The following is a 12,514-nucleotide window of genomic DNA, read 5'->3' as shown; positions in this document are numbered from 1 at the left end:
CTTTGGCTTTCAGTAGTGTCTGTCTCTGCACTACCAAAAGTGCAGTAGGCAAATGAAGAATTTAGGCATGAGTACACAGCAGAAGCCACTTCCCCAGGGAGTCCCAGCTTCCAGCCCCCCAGCCAATGCTGTGGGGGCTGCCCTCCCAGCAACTCACAGAGCAACAGGGGGCACTGAGCACAGCGATGGCCCGAGACAGGGCCGGCGCGGGAACCGAGGAGGAGGGTGCAGTCAAGCCGAATGAGCTGTCAGACCTGACTACACCAGACATGATGGGAAGGCACCCTGACTGCGGGATCCACAGAGCAGACAATGCTCCTCAGAGGAGTCTGACAGACTAATCTGGGACAAAACGTATACATATTAATGAAGAAACAAAGGCCCTTAAGACAAGGCATTCTCCAAAGAATGCAAAGAGACTCAGAGGTCAGAGAGCTTTACTGTATGTTCAAGTTTTGCAGCACAGGCCACAATTGTTCTTCATATGTTCTGCAATTTCCACATCCAGTATGTCACTTCTCGAGTACACTTTGGATGAAAGCAGGAATAGTGCAAACTGCACATATGACACACATATCGTTAAATCATTCAAAATCAAAACTGCTATTTTAAATCATATTTCCCTCAGAGGAGGAAACAGGTAAATGAATAGACATACTGTGTACTGCAAGAGGAAGCCTCCAGATGGGGCTCATATTTGAGTGCTGCTTGAGGAACAGGGTAATTACAAATCTGCACTGCACTTGCAGCTTCATGAGTCCCAGAGTTCAGTTCTTTGAAAAAATACTGGACCACAGAGGGGGATATCAGCATTATGAGTTTGACAGTGTTCTTTTGATTATCTGATGTTGGTTGTTGAAATATTGTTCAGGTCCTAGACATTTTAGAATAGGGACTAATCTGTGCTATGAAGGCCTCACAACTGCATCAACTGCCAGAAAAGTTTCCTCTGTCTACAGAAAAATACACAGGGATGGATGACAGGAAGACCTGATTCTGCTTTATCCTGGGCATTACTTCTAACAAAACCTGTACTGAGCAGCTGTAAATGTAACTAATGAGTTAAACTGCCTGAGGATAATATTCCAGTCAATGTCTCTTCAAATATATCCATCCTTTGCCCAGACCTAGCTGCTTTTTTCTCAGATAGGACACTGAAATGCTGGAACATGTTCAGGTAAGAGGGCTGTGAACTACTGTGAAAAGTTTTTTACATGGAAGAGCACCCAGAACTGCAGCCATATTACGGTGTCCCACAGTGGTAGGGAGGAGAGGAGAGATCCAACAGGCAGGAATTGTGCAGCAAGATTGATTTTTTTAATTGTTTTACAAACTCTTTTATAGACTTTTTTCTTCATAGTCTAATTGGTCAAAGGATCATCCACCCCTTGGGGTGATTGGCTAAAATCCTAAAACATCCATTGTCAAAATATTTTTCTACTGTACTATAAACAGAGCTCTGCAAGGTCGCAGGTGTTCATAGTTTATAGAACTCTGCTAATATCTTCCGTGAGAGAGAAAAATATCTCACGGGACTGGAAAGAAGCAAGAAAAATTCTTGCTAGCAGTAATATTTGTATCCACACAGCCCCAGCAATGCCCCAGGGAAGGAGCTGTTATACAAAACCAGAATTGCCATAAGCATTAATATTAACCTGAGAGTTGCAGTAGCCTTTCAAGCAGCATGGAATAAAATAAGAGGGCATTAAGTGTTGTGAGGCAGGAAAGGAATAACAAACAAAGGGTTGACTAAAGGAAGGAGAACCAGGAATGTTGTGCAGCTGGCTACACCATTGCAGGAAATCACAGGGACAAGCTTTCAAAAATCAAAAGCTCGCTTCCAATTTGATGCATTACTATGCAGCTATGAATAGGATTGGCACCTTTTCTGGTAGCCACAGCACTGGCATTTGCTGAAACCAGGATCCAGTGAACAACTCCTGGTCAATTTCCATGTGATAACACTCCTTGCACACCACCCTTGCTGTCATGAAGATCAAGAAGGAATTCCTGTCATCTGCCATTGCATGACTGACAGAGGACAGAATTGAGATGATCAAGGGTTTCCTTCCAATATAAACTCTGCCAAAGGCAAAGCAAGCTATTGAGCAGACACCTGCCTTCTCTTGCACAATGATTCCACATCTTGGTAATTAAACCAAGCACAAGCCAAGAAACCATTCAAGAGAAAGAGCTTCAGTTCAGCAATGCTCAGAATAAAATTTTCTTTATCTTTTGAAGAAGTGGAAAAAATAATGCAAACAAAAAATCTACCTTATTTACAATATTTAGGTTGCTCAGATCCTTTGGATCCTCTGGAATTGTCACAAGGAACTTAGAGATATCCACAACCTCAAAATGAGTTGGAAGTTGTCCAATGGATGGTACAAACGTGAAGGTCAATGGTTTGGTTCCAGATTCTTGAGAAGTGACCTACAAAACACAAAATTAGTTCAAATTCTTTATCCAAATAAAGATGATTTTTATCAGAGTTGAGGTAATATTAATAACATGAAATAATTAATCTACATAACTTACGTGTCTGTTATTAACTATACTGGTGTTTGCTTTGGTGGTTTTTTTAAATTGGGTAATTGTGTATTAAAGCCTTATTTAACAGACAAAATACTGCCTTGATTATACTCATCAACATTCTATATATTCTAGTGGTGTGGCACAGCAGACAGAGGAACTTTTGTTTGATAGCTTGCTATTCTTTCAATTTTCCATAACAAAATCAGAAAACCATATTCAATCCACTTCAAGGCTGTTTTTATCTTTGTTTAACTCCACTTCAGTAGGACAACAATTCAATTATACCAGTGTATCTGGGCAAATAATAGCCCCTAGAGTATTTGCTTAACAACTTAAACAAATAGGAAAAACCTTTGCTCTGCAAAAAAAAAAGCAAAACATGTTCACATTTTCTAATGCAAATGCAGCTAATTCTGAGCAATATCTGGAATTAATTGTGATTCAAGTATCTTCTCCATTTTCTTTGAGCTATTCAGCCACATACACCAACTAATTGCTTGTTTGTCTGCTTATTTCTCCCTCCCCCTGTTGCCCTCTCAGTAGGGCTGTGTACATAGGACCTGAACGCACCAAACACAAGAAAGACTAAACAAAGGTAATTTCACCTAAATGTTCAATTTTATCACAGTGCTCTCCTATCACTTCCATCTCCTTCACAGGAGATGGAACAGGAAAAAGAAGTCCACATCATTGTAAAACTCTCAGTTGCTTTGCCAGACTTCAGGAAGAGGAACTGCACATGCTTTCGCAAGGTGAATAGGGGGAACCACACCCCAAACCACTGAACCTGACATGCTGACTTTCCCACTACTTGTTGGTGTAAAGAAATTCTGTTTTCTGATTTATAACTATGGAGTACATTGATTTTCCTTTGTTATACCATCTGATGTAAACCTTATGGCTATTAATTGTCTTTTCAATGAACTCTAATATGCAGAGGCTTGAACTGTATTGAATCATACAGGAAAACAGGATTATTGCTTTGGCTCTTTTTTTTTTTTTTTGCTTGCTTGTTTAAAGTGAAACAGATTGAAGAGCTATGAATCTCATTATGCTGCTTTGTAATTTGCATCCATAAGTAAATAGCAATTGTGGAACAGAGTGGAATTATGGTTTACATTACTTGATCATCTTGTGGCTGGAATATTAAAAATTTCCAGTTTTAAAAAACTCCAAGCAAATATTAGTTACTTCCACTAACAACTGCCTGCTGGAGTGCTCAGGCAAAACAGAGGCAGGTTACTTGTACAAACGCTGTCAACTGCTCTTTCCTCAACCGTTTGGAAGAACTCTGCTCTCTCAGACACATCCAGCTGTGAAGCTACAAGGTGCTCTCCTACTTTTACTTCCCCCTCCGTTTCACACAAGTGACCAAGCACTGGAATATATAATGCATGGCCTGAATCAACAGCAAAAGAGTGACAGCTAAATGATCCACCATGCCAGGAGTTCAGGTTGTTATTTTATGTGAAGGCGAAACAACAGCTCTGTCTTTCTTTTAGGCGCTAAGGTGCCTGAGTCTGATCATTACTTTTTATAAAACAACAACACAATTTTTAAATATTATTAGCCAGCACGTTAAACCTTGCTCCTGATAAAAGTCAGCAGAGTACCATTCGTACTCAAGGACGTACTCACTAGCGAGCAGCTGCCAGTCCCTACAACACAGCCAGGGATGCAGACGCCACCCAAGCACCTGCTGCTCCCTGAGGTGCCTTCAAGGTGCACGATTACATACACACAGGCAGGAGCACCCATCACATTAGCATTAGTGCTTTCTGTACTGCTGACACAACTCGTGGCAGTCTTACACAGTACCTGGGTCTACACTAAAATCAGCTAGAGATGGCCTTTGCTTTCCTGAAGACCTGTAGTTTTGCTTTCATCTTCTCTCTCTAATCAGGAAGTGCAGCTGATGAATTTGGCTACTTTGGTTGTCTTTAATAACATTTTCCCCCTCTACCTCACTCTCTAGTCTTGATAACAGCTGTTCTGTATCAGTGGGCATTCTTGAGACAGAAGGCAAAATATTCCTTATAAAAGAAAAAGGAAGAGAGGGAATAAATGTGCAAATAGTAAACCCAAACACAAACAGATTTATGGCAAATTCCAATCAAATGTGGCAGCATTGCTAAACTCCCACTATTTTATCTGCATATTTGTAATGAGAAAATACAAACAAGAAATCAGACTAGAGGCTCCAGGCTGTTGCATAGTAATGGAGAGATCTTGCTATCACCTAATTTTGTATTGTGTCTTACCGTGCACTTCCAATTTTATTGCTTTGGTATTAAAGAACACACAAAGAAAACTTTTCTGTATTTGGCCTAAAGATATTGTGGAAATAATCACCAAAATTGTTTGCAAGCTAAAACTATGATTGGAAAATACATAAAAATGGGCGAACAAGACTATTTTTTTCAGGCAGGAGATGCCATTAAATCATGGTTTTGTTTATGTTCCCCTAGTGTATATTATTTTCTTAGAGTTTAGAAAGCATACACAAGCAAATACAATTACTGCATTTCAGATAGTTTTAAGTTGCTAGATACTGCATGAAGCAGTGACAGGACTGTGTTCCTCTTAGTTTCACTAATAGCAATTGAGAAACAGGAACTTCCAGCTGGTAAAACTGGTCATGCAATCTAAGCTGCTCCACAGAAACCTAGACAAGCAACTATCAGGTGACTAGCCAGAAAACACAAACATTGCCACTGGGGGAAAACAAAAGAGAAATATTTCTTGGTTAGAATTATTTTTAAGTGGTTATTTTAGAGATAAAAAAAAAAAAAGAAAAAATACTTTGACATTTTAAAATTTAAATTTTAATTGAACAGTGTGAAGTAGAAGGAACTGTCACATACTACTTTCTTTTTTAAGGTAGAGAAAAGATTTTTGCACCTTTTGTCATATACTCATCTCATTTACCATCTCTCTCTCTGGCTGATGTTTCCAACCTTGAAGAACTGAAAAGAAATGAACGGGCTGGGCTTCCAGCATTTCATTACATCTACTAATAGCCACTCTGATACTTAGAGGTAAACAATAAAGAAAGAAGCTTAAAATTCAAATATATGTAAAAACATACATGAAACTTCTTATCATCTTTTCTCCAAAATTGGTTGCAACAGCAGAAGTCATTCAATGCCATACATTCCCTGCTGCTGGAATTTACTTGAATCAATACAGTTACAGCGGCAGAAAAATACCAAATGTGACATCTATTGAATTCAATACTAAGGAATTCTGGTTTATGTTATGTAACCAACCTTATGCACATGAAATAACTGATTGTTTTTAATTGCAGCCTTCATGTTAGTTAGTGCTTTGAAGAATACAAATTATAGAGTTTAATATAAATAACCTTTGAATATCCATTGGTGTCTATCGGCGGCTGCATAATATACTGCCAAAAAGCTTCAAAACAAAAACCTTATTCTAGATGACTTCCACGAGCTCCTATGTCATCAATTTACAAACAGGTTTGTTGCATAATTAATACCATCAATTTACATCTGCCCTGGGGATAGTAACTTAAATTATATTAATTATTGTTTTCATTACCACAGCTTCTGTAGTCCTTACTTGTAGAGCCCATTTTTAATGTCTTGGTTACCTTGTGAACACAAACTAACACTTCCATTTAATCTCTCATATGCTCTATATGCATTCAGCATACTGCCTATTTTGTAATTTAAATTGAGGTCCCATTGTCAACGATTGCTTCTCAGGATTTCTTTCTGGAATACAGATTGCTAAAGTGAAATTCAATATGCTGGTTCACGTTACCACTTCTTCCACTGATTTGTTAATGTAAGTCATTCCATTAATAAAACAACACCCTGAGAAAACCTCATTCCTGAATCTAGCTCTTCCTTTGAAGATATGTATTTGTTTAAAAAACAGAAAAGTAAATTATGAGTAAATAATAGCAAAATAACAAGTGGGTACATCATGACATAGAAACATGTTGACAGAAGCACTGTTTTGGTCAGAGCACAAATTCACATGCTCACGATTCCTGAGTGATAAATATAGCTCTGACACTCAGAGAGAGCACAGCTAACGTCATTCACCCAGCCAGAGAGAGGGGCCATCCAAAACCACAGCCCGAGTTCTGTAATCTCTCCTTAAACTCCTTTTCTATGTTCAGACTAAAGTCAAACCACAAAGAGATATTGTCTCCTCCTCAAGACAGAGAAAATCTAGTCAGATGGAATTATCAGTTAATGAGATGTAAGAATCTTCAGCCTATCTTCATATCCTGACTTATTATAGCTATCACAGTAACCTAATATGGATTAGCTGTTTATTGTGTAACATGAGCTCCGGCTTTTCTAAAACCTTTTACAAACAGCAGCAGATGATCATCTGAACACCAACTTTCTCTCTGTGAAATTTCAGAGGAAAAAGCTAAACCCATTCCAAAAATCCAGGATGAAATTACAGTCAAAATGAAGTTTGTGCCAAAATTCCCAAGGACAACTGTGGTCCACAAGCTTCCCCAGGCCCTATGATGTTCCCATTTTATCACCTTCAGCAAATAATTTCTGCTTCTTTCAATACATCAACACACACTCAAATGCAGACAAGTATCTTTTGAAAATGAATGTGTGATATGTGTAAAGCACTAGAAAGAGCAAATGAATAATGTAGGGTATGCCCAGTCACTGTAACATTAAAAAATTTTAATCTATTATTCAAAATGCAAGAGCTCATTCAGATGAAATGGTTTTTTTCAAACATCATTTTAACCAGCTCTTCAGCCCAGCAGACTTTACACAACTGTAATTGCTCTTTGATACTGCTCTACACATACGTAGCTAAATTTGATGAGAAGTAAGTAAAGATAACCTTTAATTTCCTCCTTTTTCTAAGGGCAAGTAAAATACCTTCCCTGTTATGCTTACTTGACTTAATTATATGCAGTGTGACTAAATGGTCATAGTATGTCAGACCCTAAGATGACCTGGGCCTTTAAATCATGTTTATAGTATCACTGACACCCTTAAACCTCTTATTTGCTTCCAGTCTCCTAAACCTCCTAAGAAGCAACATCTCCCAAGTTAAAACACTCTGTTGTAACATCTCAAGCTGCTCTAGTCCCATCACCCATGCGCAAAACCACAGCTAGGTGGTCCCATACCCAGACTGCCTCCAGCTTCTCCCTCAGCAGATAGTCACCCCTTCCTTCTGGCTGTCCTGTGTTTATTTTGCTGTGTGGATCAACCAGAAATTAAGCTGAAATATTGTTGCTGATTTTTCACTAGTGTGGCCAGGCTTGCCATCTGGTCTTCCATAGAAGGCAGTCAAGGACTGACAAAAGTAGACTGAAGAAGTTTGAAGGCTGATTGCAAAAGAAAATTTAAAAAAAACCAAATGAAAACAAAAAAGTGATGCTGTCTAACATGCACATGGACTGCTTATCAAATATTATTATATTATTCATGGTCAGAAGACTCCTTGGGAAATAGGAGATTTCATATCAAATCCAGTGCCTGTAGATAAAGAAAAATATCTGCATCAAAACTGGAGTCCTTACAAGGTTATAGGACTTATGTCTTCATATGCAGAACATCCATACTAGCACATTAACAGATACATTTACAACTGATATACATAATATATTCTTATTCAATGTCATGATACCTCCGCCCAACAAAAAGGCTGCACACAGCTTAGTCACGTTAGTATAGCAGTGAGGCAAAACAGATCCCAGTTTTCCAGTCCATTTTTGAACAGCTCTGTCTTGATTACTCAGTGAGAAATTGAAAGTTAGAATTTATTCTTTTTCCTGTAAGAGTTTCTTGCAATTTCAGCTCTGTAAGAGTCCCAAAATGCTGCTGTCACCCTCACAGCAACCTTGAAGCACATTCCCATTAATCTATATGACATAATTCCACTCATAGTTTTTTTCCCAAAACCTGACCTATCAATAAGCAGGCGTAGTTCTCAAACCAAGCACTGGGAGGATAAATAAATGCCTGCTTACATCTGTCAGAGCTAAGACATCAGTCTTGTGGGATGATGCTAGCAAGGAAATTCAATTTTACAGTATCACACACCAGCCATTTGCCTTTTGGTGTCCCAAAATGTCTGAGTGGTTGAGGGCCAGGGGGATTTCAGCCAGAGCAGCTCCCTCCCCACAGAGCTGAGGCTCACATGCGGTGAGGTTCCACCACCACACACTGAGCACTGCCAATCCTGCCACAGGAGAATCTAGCCCACGTGGTGCTGCCACCACAGGTGAGCATCTCCAGAGTTCTCCTTTCCAAAACACATTGCAGAGCAAGTTTGGTAACACACCAGTGACACTGGTCCAAGCAACACATTTAGGAAGCAGGTGGTGCCCAGCATCACAGCTGTGCTTGCACATATCCCTGCATGTCTCACAGAATGACAGAATGTTCTGAGTTGGAAGGGACCCATAAGGATCAATGAGTCCAACTCTTAAGTGAGTGGCCCATACACAGATTGAACCCACAGCCTTGGCATTATTAGCATATGCTTTAACCAATTGAGCTAATCTCCTAACAGACCATTAATTTTGTACAATGGATTGACTTCAGAGTGACTGCAGAAAAAGGATGTATGTGTGCTGATACTACATGTCCAGCTATCATAGCTTGAAGGCTGTTGAAAAAGACCAAGGGATTTAAAAAGATGCTTCCAAAAGTACAAGCACAAGATAATCACAGAAGCCTTGAAAGTGCAAGTGTGGAATAGGAGCCCTAGGGCTACAAGCACGTATCATTAATAATAAGTTGTTACTCACTACAGGAATGCAACCTTGTGTGCTGGTATTAAGGATAACAGAGCAGGCAAAGAACCAGTATCTGGCATACATGAAACATATCAAACACCATCAAATTCAGATATAAAATTTGCTGGCTGATGAAGAAGGAACAAGTAAACTGTTATTAAAGACAGAAAAGTAGCTTCAAGTGGGCCCAAAGCATGGGGTACATAATCCCCACCATCAACATCATCCACCTGCCTGCAAAGAACTGGAGATGCTGACACCTTCCATAACAATGCATAGAAAATAAAAGTGGTAGAAATGAGAAAGTTGTCTAGGTTGCTGTCATCTGTGTGATCATTGGGAATGAGCTGCAATAATAGGACCATTTTGACTTGAAGTGTGAGTATGTCTGTACCTGGACTTCATCATAATAACAAACCCCATGTATGTGAGGGTTTGTGTGCACTTTAGTGAACAGTACAATGAGGAGGTGCTAAGAGACAACAGGTTGTAGAGAGGAAGTACACAGAAGTCTTTCCCAAATGGATAAACTCAGGAGATAAGTGGCCCAGTTGAATACACAATAAATGATAAATTCAGAATGCCAAGCGCCAGCCCAAGACCACCAGGACACACTGGAATCAGCAATGAACAAATTGAACACCATCCAAGAAGGCTGTATCTGCTGTACACAGACAAATACTGCACAATTACATGTACAGGTCACCCTCTCAGAAGCCAAAGGCATAGTAGTAAAGTCTTCTGCTTCTGCACTAAGGACTGTCCTGCCAGCTGGATATGAGTTAGTGCATGAGGGTTTGAGAAAGCTGCTTGAGAACCAAACACACCCTGTGAAAAATTATCTGCTTTAATAACAACAGCCTCGTTCTCTTAATGACAATATCTTGAACAGTAAAAGGGTTCAGATAAATGTTGTTTGTAAGAAGTGCTTCCTTCCACTTGTTCCCGTCAGTGAAAAGGGAATTAACAACATTATAACTCTGTGATTAGACTGCTAATTTTTCAATTACAGTAACTACAAATTTTTGCATTTCTATATGTTTCTCTAGCTTGCATAAGTTGCACGAGGTATCTGGTCTTTCACCACACCCTTGAGGTTTGGCAGTGATCTGGATGCAGCAGATGACATTGAGTATTTCCCACCTGTGCAGGGTTTCTGCTCAGTTTTGAAGCACTGTCTTGCTGCTTTTTTTAGATGCAATCAAAGGAGGACTGGTACAGCCTCACCTTAGCAGCTGAGTTACAGTTCAAACTTCTCCAGGTTAACAGTTGTGTGTGAAATCCCTCATGGACTCTTATGAGGATATGCTGGATATCAGGGCTCTCAGTGCTTCAGGGCAAACCTGCTGTTAGCAAGAGCACTTTAGCAATATTTTGGCAAACACAACATCATTCGTTTCACAACAGCATTTTCTCTGTGTTTCCCCAGGTATAACTATCCAAAACACTTCAACACAGTGTGAACACTCCAGTCATCCTAGTCTGACAGGAATAAATGAACAACCACGGCCCTCTACACCCTGGTCTCCTGCTAATTGTAGCATTTACTTTAAGAAAAATTGTCCTCAAACCCAAAGGACTACAGCTTCAGGTTAAAATTCATTCTCACTGCACTTTCAGCAAAGAAAACTCTTTCCAGGAGAGGATATGAGAGAGTTTCCAACACTCCCCACTCAGATACTGCAGCTACCTCTGTGAGACTTGAACGTGCCCATTCCCATGCCCCAGGTTAACAGCTCCTGTCATCACCTCCTGCCCCTGATACAACCAACCAGCTCCACCTGCTCTCATCAAAACGCCAAAATGCAGTGAGATGCTCATACACATCCTCCAGTACTACATGCATGTCTCCACTGACAGCTGCCTCCTCATTTTGATTTTCTGATTTCCTAAAAGTTTCCTTTTCCTCTAATTTTCCTTTTATTACTGCTGTCAGTTGTCAGCTAAACAATGCTAAAAGTACATTTAATCTTTTGATGGCTTTTTCAGTTTCATTTATTAGAATATTTTCATTTTTGAAAACTGTAAAAAGTAAGGGTTTTGAGTTAAAATGTTTGGGACAAGTTTTGTTTAATTGGAAAGTAACTTCTCATTTAAAAATAATTGATCTGGCAGGAGGAAAGTAAAGGCTGATGTGATTTGCTTTTGGCAGCACAGATTCTATAAGGTTCTCTCCCGTGTTTGAACTCTTCTATTACTATTATTTTAAAATAAGAATGACATTTTCAATAGATATCTTCTTTCCCAAACTGCTACAACTTGTGTCCAGGCACTTGTACTGCTGAGGAACTATATTTTTGGAGCAGGGATCAAGAGAATATTAAGAAAGAGTTGTGTTAAATTTTCAAAAGGCCATACAGCTGCCACCCACATACCAATGACAGATAACAGCACATCTTTCATGCTTTGGAGTTATCTCACTAAATTATCATGGCATATTCTCAAATATGTTTTTCAAGATTCTAAAAGCCATCTGGCCTCTGGATTTAACAAGTTTTTTTTAACAGTCAGGAAAAGGTATTTTGAAAAAAGAAAAGCAATGCTGTCACATTTGTCATGGGCAAATTAAAACCTTAGTCTTTATCTACTCATATATTACCAGACTGAGGGCTTCTAGTTAATCTGCCATCATTTTTTTTCTGCTGTCATTCCAGCAGACAGCAGTGAAAGTCTTGTAATACCAGCTAGCCCATATTCCTCAGCTCCTTTCCATAAAGAAGAGAACAGAGCTCTCATTGATGGTACATTAGGGATACTCAGAGTACTTTGGAAGTACCAGCTGCTAAATTTTCAGCTTTTAAACAAACCACACATAGGGGAAGGCAGTTAGTATTTTAATCTCTAAGAAATGGATTATTTCATCCTGTATTATCAGCAATAGGCTTCCCATCAAAAGCTGCACTCTTTACAGTCATCTGTGCCAGGCATTTAATGAATAATCAATACAAGCTCATCTACAAGCATTCTTACCTGTCCCCTACTAACAAAACTCAATGGGCTGATAATTCAGATCCCTCCTTCTGCAGACTGCTGCCTGTAGTATGTAGAGCACAGTTGGAAGATAAAAAAAAATTGAACACTAAAGGAGCAGCAACAAAATGTCTGTGATAAAACTGAAGAAGAGGTCATATTTTCCTCTTCTCAGCAAGGATTTTCAGAGGTCCTTTTAATGAGCTATTTTCTGAGTAGGTCTGTGTGGGCCCAGAAGAATGCTGG

At 39.3% G+C, this 12,514-nt stretch overlaps 1 protein-coding gene across 5 annotated transcripts in view; it reads right to left on the bottom strand.

Moving 5' to 3' along the window:
• Positions 1-12,514, bottom strand: part of MLIP (muscular LMNA interacting protein) — a 103,752-nt gene that overhangs the window by 59,798 nt on the left and 31,440 nt on the right. For all 5 annotated transcript variants that reach the window (XR_004239367.1, XM_032104649.1, XM_032104646.1 and 2 more), the window contains exon 2: positions 2,275-2,433. Coding sequence is in view for 4 of the 5 variants with exons in the window: in XM_032104649.1 (XP_031960540.1) it covers positions 2,275-2,433 (159 nt within the window). In the remaining variant the exon portion in view is untranslated. The remainder of the gene's footprint in view (positions 1-2,274; positions 2,434-12,514) is intronic.

Source organism: Corvus moneduloides, chromosome 3, assembly GCF_009650955.1.
Source record: "Corvus moneduloides isolate bCorMon1 chromosome 3, bCorMon1.pri, whole genome shotgun sequence".
In the NCBI taxonomy this organism is placed as follows: domain Eukaryota; kingdom Metazoa; phylum Chordata; class Aves; order Passeriformes; family Corvidae; genus Corvus; species Corvus moneduloides.
Note: the sequence above shows the minus strand (reverse complement) of the source record. Positions and strands in the feature narration are given on the sequence as shown.